This window comes from Mycteria americana, chromosome 4, assembly GCF_035582795.1.
Source record: "Mycteria americana isolate JAX WOST 10 ecotype Jacksonville Zoo and Gardens chromosome 4, USCA_MyAme_1.0, whole genome shotgun sequence".
NCBI lineage: Eukaryota > Metazoa > Chordata > Aves > Ciconiiformes > Ciconiidae > Mycteria > Mycteria americana.
The window spans coordinates 31,669,526-31,682,087 of NC_134368.1; the positions used below are offsets into that span (position 1 = coordinate 31,669,526).

General features: G+C 43.4%; 1 protein-coding gene across 1 annotated transcript in view; it reads left to right on the forward strand.

The window, feature by feature from the left end:
- PDGFRA (platelet derived growth factor receptor alpha) overlaps positions 1 to 12,562 on the forward strand; it is a 32,043-nt gene that overhangs the window by 7,196 nt on the left and 12,285 nt on the right. The window contains exons 2-12 of the mRNA XM_075500075.1: positions 34 to 94; positions 1,496 to 1,810; positions 4,824 to 5,087; positions 5,805 to 5,935; positions 7,312 to 7,483; positions 7,587 to 7,776; positions 8,298 to 8,413; positions 8,894 to 9,020; positions 9,991 to 10,184; positions 10,647 to 10,741; positions 10,852 to 10,984. Coding sequence (XP_075356190.1) covers positions 46 to 94; positions 1,496 to 1,810; positions 4,824 to 5,087; positions 5,805 to 5,935; positions 7,312 to 7,483; positions 7,587 to 7,776; positions 8,298 to 8,413; positions 8,894 to 9,020; positions 9,991 to 10,184; positions 10,647 to 10,741; positions 10,852 to 10,984 — 1,786 coding nt within the window. The 5' untranslated portion in view covers positions 34 to 45. The remainder of the gene's footprint in view (positions 1 to 33; positions 95 to 1,495; positions 1,811 to 4,823; positions 5,088 to 5,804; positions 5,936 to 7,311; positions 7,484 to 7,586; positions 7,777 to 8,297; positions 8,414 to 8,893; positions 9,021 to 9,990; positions 10,185 to 10,646; positions 10,742 to 10,851; positions 10,985 to 12,562) is intronic.

Genomic DNA, 12,562 nt, shown 5'->3' on the forward strand with positions numbered 1-12,562 from the left:
TGGCTCCCTCTTGCCTTCTCCTTTCTGTTTCAGTTGTTGGTAGCTATGGGTACTTCCCCATGGACGTTCCTGATCCTGGGATGTTTTCTCACAGGTAATGTTCTGCAGTCCTCTAAGCCTCTCCACCCCTACTCCTTTGTAAATCATTATTTAAGCTTTCTTTCATTGTGCCCATGACAACAAATGACAAATGGTTGTCAGCTGGCTACGGACTCGATTTTCCTGGCCGTCCCTTTGGTAGGCTAAGACAAGAACTACCCAGACGATGGTACTTTTGCTAGCCTGTGCCGGCCACTTTGGCACCCCTACAGCTGCTGTAACCTCCTGCCTGGCTTGTCTGCCTGCGCAGGGAAAGTGAGCCTGCCTACCTCCAGCTGTCTCCAGCAGCGTGGGGCAGGCGAGGCTGCCTGTGTGGGCTCCCCGCATCCTCCCACGCCGCACCACCGAACCGCACTCGCCGGGACTGCCTGCCGAGCCTCCCAACATCTGCCGAGCGCATGGTGCCGGGAGGGGAGGGCAGGGTTTGCCACAGGGTGCCAAATATAGAAAGGGCCTGTAGACTGAGATAACACATGCAGGAGCGAGAAACTGGTTTCAAAGACAGTCTGGATTCCTGCTGCCAGTTTATTGCACAGAGCCCACTTTCACACCGTGGGTCTAAATGGCTGTTTATTGTTGACTACCTTATCTGTTTTGTATGGGTCATTTGATAGACTGAAACAGCGAATCTGTTTTCCTGGTGAATTCCCAGTTTTTTAGTGTGGGGCTTAGGGTGTGGATCCTCTAATTTTCCTTCTGGGAGTTGGACCTGCACCAGCCCACCTAAAAATTACCTAGGGTTGCAAATCTGAGCCTCTAACTGCAGATTGAATCTGAAAACCAGTGCCATCTACAACATCTAGTTCAGTGAATTACAGTTTTATTTGGCTATAAACCTTCTGTAGATTTTGGCTAGAGGTAGACCTGATGCACGAATTTTGGATCTAAGCCTCTGCTCCGGCCCTTTGCAGAAATAGAAGCCAGATGTAAAATGCAGGTGCTGGTCTTGGGAAGGGGTTTCTAACTTTCAGTTGTGAGTTTACTCGAAGGCTGACAGAACTGCTGGTTTCCTGACCATTGCTGTAAGGACCTGTAAGATGCCCGTGACCCAGCAGCCAGGGTGTGGGATTCACTGGTCTGCAGCAGAGCCATGCCCACATTTGGGGTCGGGCAGCTGAGGTGTGGACTGGGAGCCATCGCTAACTTCACCTCTGTCTTTCACCTCTTGATTTGACAAACAGAAGTCAGCAAGCAAACACTTAGCATTTCAAAGGGAAGCCCTTTGCCATCCATTGGAAAAAGCTCTGGCTTTTAACAAGGGCAAATTTCCTGGGACATCAGCACGTCTGAAATGGTCAGAAAAACAGCTGCTCTGGATCCACTCTGCTTTCTTTTGCATCCTTGCGCTGAGGCTGTTCTGTGTGTTCATATGCTATTTATTCGTGTCTTTTTGCAGGACCATTCCTAACATTTTGCCAGCTTCCTCTGCCGACTATTGTTCCCAATAGGAATGAAATGGTGGTACAGCTGAATTCCAATTTCACACTCAAATGCTCTGGAGACAGTGAAGTGAGCTGGCAGTACCCAGTGACCGAGGGAAGCCACAGGATAGACATTAGACATGAAGAAAACAACAGTGGCCTCTTCGTGACGGTGCTCGAAGTAGGAAATGCCTCAGCCGCTCATACAGGCTTGTATGTTTGCTATTATAACCACACTCAAGTGGAGGATGGGGAAGTGGAAGGGAAGGACATCTACATCTATGTGCCTGGTAAGCAGGGGATGCCACAGCCGTACCCGGAGGTTTGGATGGGAGGGCTGAACCATGGATATTCAGAAGCAGCATATTGCTGGTGGCAATTTGCTGTCAGAGAAAGATAAATGACCCCAGGTCCGTTTCCTAACGTGTAAATCAAGACCAGGTGCTGTGACTCTATGGATATGTTCCTCTTTCTTTCTATTGGTTTTCACTTTTTTGGTAAGAGTCGTAGTTCTCAAGAAGAGGGGTGAATAGAGCTGAAGTCTTCTGACCACCAGGAGCTGGGTAGTAGACCGTGGTGGCTAGGGTAAGCCTCAGCTCAGCTGTGGGAGCATGTCCAGCCGTCGGGTTTGCCTGGCCCTGGGTGGGGATTAACACCAATGTTGGTCTTTTCAGGGGTGACTTGGGTGGATGTTTTGGGACGTGTACTGACCAAACCAGTGCCATGTCTGGCACTAAAGCAGTCGCCAGATGAGAAGGCCATATCTCTCTCATTCTTAACCTGAATTAGGCTTGAACTGAGAAGTGGAAAAAGCTCATGTGTGCACAGGGCCTGGGAAGTGTAAAGCAACGGAGACGTCTTGGTGGGGGTGGCTGTCACAAGGTGGGGTGAAACGAGAAGTGTTACTGCTGGCCAGTCTGACGCAAGATTAAAAATACGGTGCTGCATGCAGCGCCCTGTAATTTTCAAAGCAAGCACAGCCTTCCCAGGCTCTGCGCCGCCTTTCTCTTTAGTGGTGGAAAACCTGTTGGGCCCAGAAGAAATGGCATCCCTTCTTTTCGGAAGTACCTACCCCCAGCTTTGCCCTCCCATCCCCTTGTTCCGACTGGAGAGGCATTTAAAGGCTTTCCACGCTGTCCATGGGATGAAGATTTTTATTGTTGTAGCTGAGATAGGCAGCAGAGGCTGAGTCACAGCTGACTGCCTTTGTAAAGCCCTGTCTGGATGTTTCCTCGGCGTTGGCTGGGGTTCAGGGGATGAGTGGCACAACTGCAGGGCCAGGAAAGATCAAGCCAGTAGATTTGCAGTAAATATTTTGAAGAAGAAACGAAAGAGAGATGAGGTTGCAAATCATCCTGCAGAACTGCAGTAAGTTGTAAAGAAGATGATGTCTGAAGCTGCAGGGAAGACTGTGGAAGTGGAAAAAGTCAGGAAGCACTAACGAGACTTGTTTTAAAGGCAACTTTGCAGTGGCATTAAGTTTTTGCAGTTCACAATGTGTGATTCAAGGACAGCGATTCTTCCGAGACTTTTTCTCCATTTCCCACAACAAATGTAAAGTGTTTGGATTCATTCTTGCAACAAGAAGATGCTTCAACAGAGGCTGCAGGCTTTGGCACATGTATCTCCATTTCCAAACAGCTCTAACCAAATCACCAGAAGATGTTGTTGGTGTTAAGCAGTCTTGTAACTCACTCAGTGAAGGAATATAAATGCAAGAAATGGAAGATTTCTTCAAGAGGGCTTTTTAGTTTGGTTTTTAAATGCCTTTAGACATCAGCCTACCAGATTTGCAGGGCAGAGACACCCTGTAATTTTTTCCACTCGCTAACCATCAAGATGTCATAAATGCAGAAACATATCCTTTTCTCCAAATTATAGAGAATGTTTCTGTTTCCACTATAAACTTTGTCTTTACAATAGTTTTTCCTGCAATGAATTAGGAGGGCAATGGGTGGCAGCAACCCACTTTAGCCAAGGAGGATTACGTTGAGACTTCACACAATATCCTATTTTCACTAACAGCACACAGAAAACCAAACTAGGTGAATCCTGTTTCTGTTTTAAATTACAGTGGGAAAATGAATACATGAGTTGGCAGCGTGTTTGGGACGGAGCGCTGTGTTTGGAATATTGCTACAAAGAGCCTGCCAGTGCAGCAGAAAGTCTATTGTTGGAGGGATTTGGATTGCTATTTATTAAATTTTGTTATAAAGCTTCACACAGAAGCTTCAGGCTAGCAGGGATTATTTGTTTATTCCGAATGGCCCAACAGAGATAATTTGAGGGCTGTGCTTTTTAAGTTGGATATGTTATGCAATTATGTTTTAAACTCAGACTTTGGATTGGCCGGATAGGAAAGCTGGCATGTATTTTGTTGACTTTAAAAGAAATAAAACTACCAGGTGTTTGTTTGCTTTTTTCTGGTTGAATACCATATTTTGAAAACCACACGCTGTGACCATAATTAACTATGTCTCATAACTGTAATGTTGGACATGTTAGAAATGCATGAAGATAAGTACCTTGTACTATTTTTGATGAAATGTGGCTTTAGTGGTGTTCAACATAAACAACATGAAACTAATTTCTACTTTTTGACATTGAAAGTGTTTGGGTTTTTTCGTCTTTTTATTTTTTTTCCCCTGCTTATATAGTGGCTAAGGGACAGCTGCTATTACCAAAAGAAAAAAGATCTGAGGAAGATGAGTGATTTGTGCCAATAAAAGGCAGGATCTTTAATAAATTTTTCTGTGCAGTGAATGTTGCACCTAAGTGCAAAATCTTGTGTCATAAAAATAGGGTGTTTAAGTCCAAATGCTTCCCTAAGATCTTTGTTGTACAAATACCTTGATGGAGTTGTCTATGATAAAGTGAATTTGTCTTTACTTTAGTCCCCAGCAATTACATTAATGTTTTCACACCCAGTAGTGATTTTCTTGCTTTTTGTCCCTTAGTGCCCTTTCGCCCTCACTGTAGGAGTATCTCAGAACCAGGTCTAAGGGGAGGAATAACGCTTAGTGGTTTTTTGGGGGGGGATCTTTTGTATTTTTCGTTCTGCATCCTGAATTGTCACAAAGGAGCCCAAGCCCTTTCCTGTTCAGTGCTTAGGTCAAATGCCTCACTACACATCACATCAAATAGCAAAAACGAGATACTGCATGCAATTACCATGCCCTACCTCTGAAAAAGTGGAGTAATGAACTGTACTAGTTTCAGTTACGATCTGTCATTGATATCCAGTTCTTGTACGTGGACTTACTAGAAACAAGATAGTGTTTGATTACGTCTTGTTTTTTACAGACCCAGACATGCCTTTTGTTCCTTCTATACCAGAAGACCAGTTCATCCTGGTAGAAGAAGGTGATCCCACCGTTATCCCTTGTCGGACAAGTGACCCAAATGCTGACGTGACTTTAATTAACAGTTTAGACAAGGCTGTCTATGCTTTCTATGACAGCAAACAAGGCTTCATAGGGAATTTCCCCGCGGGCTCATATACGTGCAAAACAACGGTTAAAGGCGTGGAGTTCAAGTCCGATGAGTTCCTCATCTATATTTTAAGAGGTATTTATTTTTGTTCATTTACAAAAAAAAAAGGTAATAATGTTCAGCCCAGTTCTTTCCTTACACTGCCATATTGGCACCAGCATCCCAGAGTTATATGAGATACTTCCCTGATGACGAGCTCCTTGCTCCTGCGGCAGTATTGCTAGTTATTTAGTTGCTACCTTACTTAGCAGTTATGTACAATTTTGATGAGAATAAAGTGTCCTTAACTTTATCTCCTCTCCCAAATGGTTGCAAGAAAAGTCTTCTGTAATCTGTATATTTTCATCCTGTTTGCTGAAACGTAACTTAAAAGACTGGTGTTTCCCAGTGGCTTCAAATTGCAGGACCTTGGGTAGTCTGAAAAGTAGCATAATTCAAATATTTTGAAAACAAGGTTTTTATTGGCCAGCAATGGATTCTCAGAGACTGATTAGCAAAATGGGAAATTGCTTTTACACCGAGTGCCTTTTCACAGGGCGTTTGAGATAGGAACTTCTAATTGACAATTTAAGCATAGATCATTCTTTGTGGGATTGAACTCAATGCCTGTACACTTCATGCTTTAAATAACACAAAGTTTGTATCAGTATAACAGTAGTACTTTCACTGAATTTTCCAGGTAATTCCTCAGCAGAGGAAGTGAAAGGGAAATCTCCCCCTGAAATTGCACTATGTGAAAACTGCGTACTGTTTTAAACTAAATTCTCTCTCTCTCTCTCTCTTCTCTCTTAGCTACTTCACAGCTGCCAGTTGAAATTGAAGCTCTTAAAACTGTCTACAAAACAGGCGAGACCATTGTAGTGACTTGTGTGGTCTTTGACAACGAGGTGGTTAATTTACAGTGGAATTATCCTGGGAAAGTGGTAAATACATTTTTTTTTGGTTTGAATGTTTGTAGTTACTTATTGGGGAAGAAGGTGGGGTTGTAAATTAGTCTTCTCTTCTCTGAATGAGGACAGCTGAGGAGAGAAAACAAAGTAATTTCTTTTACTTTTAGGTTACCACAAAAGAAAGTCAGTCCCAAAAGTTAGAGTTTGCTGTTAGTAAGTATGCAAGGCATGAGAGGAAGGTGAGGTGTGACCAGGAGTCCAGCTTCTGAGGGAGGAATGCTGTCTCTCAGGTCTTGTGCTGGTTCAAAAAAAGAAATGTTGTGGAAATAGAGAGATCTAGGAATGTGTTGGACATCTGCATAGAGCTCTGCTGCTGGAGGTCTGAACCTCTAAAATGGCTCTCTTAAACCCTGGATTCTTGGGCATAATAGAGAACAATGAATAATCAAGTTCATAGACTTAATTGTTCCTCATTATGCAGGTGTTAATTAAAATGACTCCTACAGTCAGTGTAGTTACTCACTAATAAGAACCACCTAGTAAGAAAATCTTAAAATTTTTGGAGAACCTCAGAAATTTTCAAACTGGCTTAACATCCTTCTGCAGTGGAAATTTTTATTCCGTGAAACTTGGTTAGAGCCAGTTCCAGTCAATGGAGAATTTCAGAGTATCCCATGTAAAACGTCTGGTCACTGAGGGGATGGAGTAGTTGAAGTGACTATCTAATTGTGACCCCAAATCCCACCTTTTATTTAAGTAAGTTAAGAGCCCAAGAGGAAAAATGATTTGAGAAGGTTTTGTTCTATTTTCCCAGTTACACATTATAATCTTTGCTATATGCCACCTTTCAAAACTATCCCCAGCATATTTTTTGTTCCAGCCTCTCGCGATAACATGGTCTGCCATTCTCACCGTCCTTTTAAGCACAGCAGTCTTCTCCTTGCCAATAAATTATTCTTGTTTTGAGAGCAAGCAGAACATAGCATCTAGCAACTGGTTACCTTTGTCCGGTGGAGGGGATAAAGATTCACCCTATTGCATGGGAACTGAACAAATAAAATTCAAAATAAAACCCCCCAGCTTTTATGTCTGAGGATAAGGTAGTGCATAAGCAGTAAAACACTCTTTCAGGCTGCTCACCCAAATTTTGAATGGTATTTTGTTTCGAGTGAACAAAATATGAGCTCTCAACCTCCTCACCCTTCTGTGCCTGCCCCCAAAAGGGTGTATTTTCATAGACACACCTTTTGTGCCTGTGGCTGAAAAATACATCCCTGAGTGAGTAAACAAGTCTTCTGCCACATAGGGTTTGGATGGTTGCTCTCACTCCAGTGGCATCATAGATCCTCAATGGTGTGCTTTCAGCTCAGTTACTTAAGTAAGGTTTTTTTTCCTTCTCCAAACTACAGAAAGAAAAAGGTCTGATAAAACTTGATGATATCAAAGTCCCATCGCAGAAGCTGGTTTACACCTTGACCATTCCCGAGGCATCAGTGAAAGACACAGGGGATTATGAATGTACTGCTCGGCATGCAACCAAGGAGGTTAAGGAAAATAAGAAAGTAGTCATTACAGTTCATGGTATAGTCTGATTTTAGTGTCCAAAAATTATTAATGTGTTGGAAAACACCATTCTTGAAAAATGCTGCACAGAATTGTTTACACAAGGCTTTTTCATTTACAGACAAAGGGTTTGTTCACCTGGAGCCTCAGTTTAGCCCTCTGGAAGCTGTCAATCTACATGAAGTAAAAAATTTTGTCGTCGATGTGCAGGCATACCCAGCTCCAAAAATGTACTGGTTGAAGGATAATGTGACTCTGATTGAAAATCTTACTGAGATTGTTACTAGTTCAAACAAAGTCCAGGAAACAAGGTAAAAACATTCTTCTCACCCTTACTTTGCTATGTTGACTTGAGTTTCTCCTCCAGAAACCTGGGCACTGCTCCTGCTCTCTCTTTCCACCACAGTTTGTTGATTCTTCCTCAGTGGCATTTAAAAATAATTTCTTTGTTTTCTACTCTGAAGGGTGATGCCTAATCTGCCTCTTCTTATTCCCGTCATAACATCAACCTCTCCAAACCATAGAAATCTCAGTTTCTGAGTGCTAAACCCCTTCAGTCCCTCCAACATGTCTCCATGCCAATAATTTCTAGCTATTTCCAATAATATCAGGGGCTTTGTCAGATCCCTGCAAAATATAACTATGCTCGCTTGTTTCTCAGTTATATTTTGGTAGTTATTTACCGTTTGAGTAATGATTTTAGTGTAAAGGCATGCTAGAAATGCCAAATGTCACTACATTATAATCTCCACATACCCAGATTACATATTGCACCAAAGTGATTTTTTTATGCCTGCCCTAAAAATACAAGCAAAAACTGTCATTTCTGCAGGTTTCAGAGTATATTAAAACTGATCCGAGCCAAGGAAGAAGACAGCGGATACTATACTTTGGTTGCTGAAAATGAAGATGAGATTAAAAGATACACCTTCTCCTTGCTAATACAAGGTAAGGAGCCCCGAAGCCCTGCCCACCAGAACCGATGGCACACAGCAAAGACTTGATCCACTTACACGTTGGATTCCCTGGAGTATCGAGATAAGAAAGGCGTGAACCAGGGTGTCCGGAGGAGTGCGTGCGTGCCGAGTCCTTGGAGCTCTTGTACCCTGATCCTGGCTTTCACTTTGACTCTGGCCTTGAGCCAAAAAGAAACTTTATCCTCCTGCCTAAGTTATTCCAGCTGACAGCGGGGACGATAGCTCATTCAGTATGACATGAGGACGTGGCATAACCGCAGCACTTCCTTTTCATGGCTCTGGCCTAGGATCCGTTCTGTCCTACAGAAGTTAAGGACCTCCTGGATGAGTCCGGGTCTCTAGCTGTCACTAAGCTGTTGGCCAAACAATACCTGTCCTGGTTTATTTGAAACTTCAGGCTGCATGTGTAGACTCTGATGAGTATTTTAAGAAACTCCTGTCTCCTTCCCAGTTCCAGCCTTGATCTTAGACCTCGTGGACGATCACCATGGTTCTGCGGGGGGGCAGACGGTGAGGTGTTTGGCGGAGGGGACCCCGCTTCCTGATGTGGAATGGCTGGTTTGCAAGGACATTAAAAAGTAAGAAAAGCAGGTGCTTTGTTATCTAAAATATGACTTGTTGCATCCTTGATTAGCTTAACTTTATTAGTTACCGTACCACGTTTTTCTCATCAAGGGCCAGTAAGCTATAGATAATTTTTTTCTTTTTAGAGGCATGTCACTTATATTTCAAGAGAGGTTGTCAGTGCCCTTCCTATTGCATCCTGTAGAAGACACAATGCATCTGTTCAGGAGGTTTCTCTCATAAAAACTTTGTGTTCAATAAGCGAACTCAGCAGATTTCACAGTCCCAGTTTGAGTAAGGATCTCAAGGAGTAGCTGTCCCTCCAACCAGGGAGTTCTTGTCATTTCACAGATAGCTCTGTCTGCCTCATTAACACTCTTGCATGCTTCTAAATTTTCACTTGTAGTTATTTCCCCCCCTAATTATAGTTTTCACCTTCAAAGTATTTTAGACATGTGGAATAATTACTCCCATTTTTGCTAGTTCTAGACTGGCTCCTTCTGTGGCTGCTGGGAGGGAGGTTTTTCCCTGGGAGACCATGCATGGAAGAAGGCTAGGAGCCCTGGGCACCCCCCAGGTGTGTTCTGCTCTGATTGTGCTAAAATCTCTTGCAGCCTGGTGGGACGATTGTCCTCCTAGCCCTGCCCCAGGGAGCCTTGTACAGCACTAAGGATTCAGGGAGAAATAGAGATCCATCAAGTACTATAAGTCTATGGGATACGCAGCAACACCAAGGTCTATCTATACCAGACCTGCCGGGCTGCATTGTCAGGCCCTCAAAGTGGCAGCAGTAATGAAGATCATAAGGCAAATTATTCCAAGGGAAGAAAGATGTAGGCTTTTCACAGAGGTGGTCTTAAGCATTTCTGGTCTTTAAAATTATCATTGTCAGAAGGAACAGGGAAAGGTGATTGCTGTTCTGTTCACTCTTCTTTATCCATACTTACGCCCAACTCCTGTTTCCCCTGTTATTCTTCTCTGCAGGTGCAGCAATGACACCTCATGGACTCTTTTGACTAACAATATCTCTGATATACACATGGAAGCCCACCTGGATGAGAAAAACATGGTGGAAAGCCAGGTGACCTTCCAGAAGGTAGAGGAAACCCTGGCTGTGCGATGTGTGGCAAGGAATGACCTTGGTGCTGTTACTCGGGAACTGAAGCTTGTGGCTCCCAGTGAGTTTGCTTTGTCCTTCTGTGAAATTACAGCAGCCAGTTCGACCCCTCTCTAACACACCCCAGTTCAGTCTTAATAGAAAAAAAATATGAATTGTTGCAGATAAAAATAAATTAAAATTGATTTTTTTCCACCCTGGGACATCTGAGGATGAGGCTTTCTACAGGTCTTTATGGTGCATCTGTTTTTCCCTTATTATGTGGTTCCATGATTCATTTTATCATTTTATGGCCACTGGCTATGGGGTGTTCTTCTAGAAAAATCTCTGCATTTGGTTTTGAAACAGGAAGGCAGAGCAGCTCTGGGCTTGGAAAGACTTTACAGTCACCAGCCCCAGGAACTACTCCTGCCACATCTGTAGGACACAGGAACTGTGATGGCAGGGGAGGTGGGTGTCTTATGTGTGTATCATGTTCCTCGTGGCTCAGGAGGAAAATATGGTCTGTCTTTTTACTCCACAGCCTTGCGATCAGAACTAACAGTGGCTGCTGCAGTCTTAGTGCTGTTAGTGATTGTGATAATTTCACTGATTGTCCTGGTCATCATATGGAAACAGGTAATGTAGAAAAGTATTTCAGTTTGGATGCTGAGCCCTGCTGGGTTTTGACCTGCTCTGAAGTCAGGCACAGTACTAATGGTTGGTTTTGTATTCAATGTTCTTTGCAGAAGCCGAGGTATGAGATAAGATGGAGAGTCATTGAGTCTATCAGCCCCGATGGCCACGAATACATTTATGTGGACCCAATGCAACTGCCTTATGACTCCAGATGGGAGTTTCCTCGAGATGGGTTAGTGCTTGGTAAGTTTCCTCTAAGAGGCTAATCCCATCCTTCTCTGGGGAGAAGGATGATTAAGGACAACTCTGAGGTCTCTGCTACCGGGCTTTGTGGTGTAACTCACGGCCATGAAGCCCAGAGCCTCTCTGTACCTGTCCGTTCTCCTCAGTGCTCCTACCACACCCCCTTCTTCCCCGACAGTGGTGTCAGCCTTGAGCTCCTTGTGGTAGTGTCTCCCGCACCTCCGTTCCAGCTCCCTGCGGGCCCCGTGTGCAGTGCCCACCTCTCCATGGCTTAGGCGGCCTCTTCCAGCATTACATTTCCTCTTCAACTCTCACTTCTGCTAAGGCACCCACGAGAAGCGCATTAGCATTTTTTACTTGCAAGACATTTATACACTTATGTGTAGAGGCCAAGGGAAATCTGCAAGTAGTTATGTAGTTTTATTATTTTTTAAAGTATTAATCCACGATGTGCATATATCAGTGCTGAGTAACTGCATAACTTATTTTTGTGGCTACTGTCCTTCTTCCTTCCTCTTCTGCTTTCTTGCTTTGTTATCCCTGCATTGGAGGTCGTATGGGTTTCAGTTAGTAATTACTTCTTCAAGGCTGGCCCAATCTGTCATTTATATCAATTGAAAGTGTAATGATTATAGACAATTTTAATGTTCTATCCAGCTAGTGCTTTAAATCCACAAGACATCCCTCTCTTGGAGGTAGCTGTGCACCAAATACAGGAGAACGAAACTAAAGATGTTTTTTGTTTGATATATTTTAAGAAACACACCCCTCTAGTTCTCCCATCACAGAGAAAGAATTGATGTTAATTCTTGAAAGAAGCAGCATAAAAATTTCTGGTTCAGGAATGATATCCTTTAATTAAATTCATGTTGCTAATTGAAAATTAGAGGAGGGTGGATATTTAATGGAACTATTTTATTACAACTCAGACTTTAATTATGTGCCTAAATAGGATTTGTCAGATCTGAGTTGTTAACAGACCACCGCTGTGACTTTGTCTCCCTCTGACTCATAAGCACCAGCCTACTTCAATGCCTTCCTGTTTACAAGTATATTCAGGATAGTCAGTGCTTTAAAAACTAATGCTATATGTCCTTTTAGCAATCTGGATTGCACAAGGATTCTTCTTGACACGGTTAACATTTACCCGCCGGCAGTTTTGCCATATGAAATGCTTGCTGGTGGGGACCTCTTTTGTTTTTGGGGCTGATAATCCTGGTTTGTGTGGGTTTTCTCTTATCGAAGTGGGACATGGCAGCAAACCAATTACACCTTTATTTCAGGGAGGCTCTGAAGCAGGATACAAAACCATTTTGGCTCAGTCAGAGCGCAGTCAGATGAGCATTTCCCATCCTAGCTGTGTAAGCCAGCTGGCATTTATTTGTTTCTCTAGCTAGTAGTGCCTGGAGTGCAGTGCTGCGTCAGATGCCAACTCTGAATGTTGGCTGGCTGGAGCTTCAATTGATAAATCTGGGTTACACTGCAAATTTCCCTTTGCTATCACCCCTCCACAGTGTATGTAGTGCGCTGCTGTTTAAAGCGCTCAGCAGACAGCACAAGGCTAGAGGTGTCATGAGA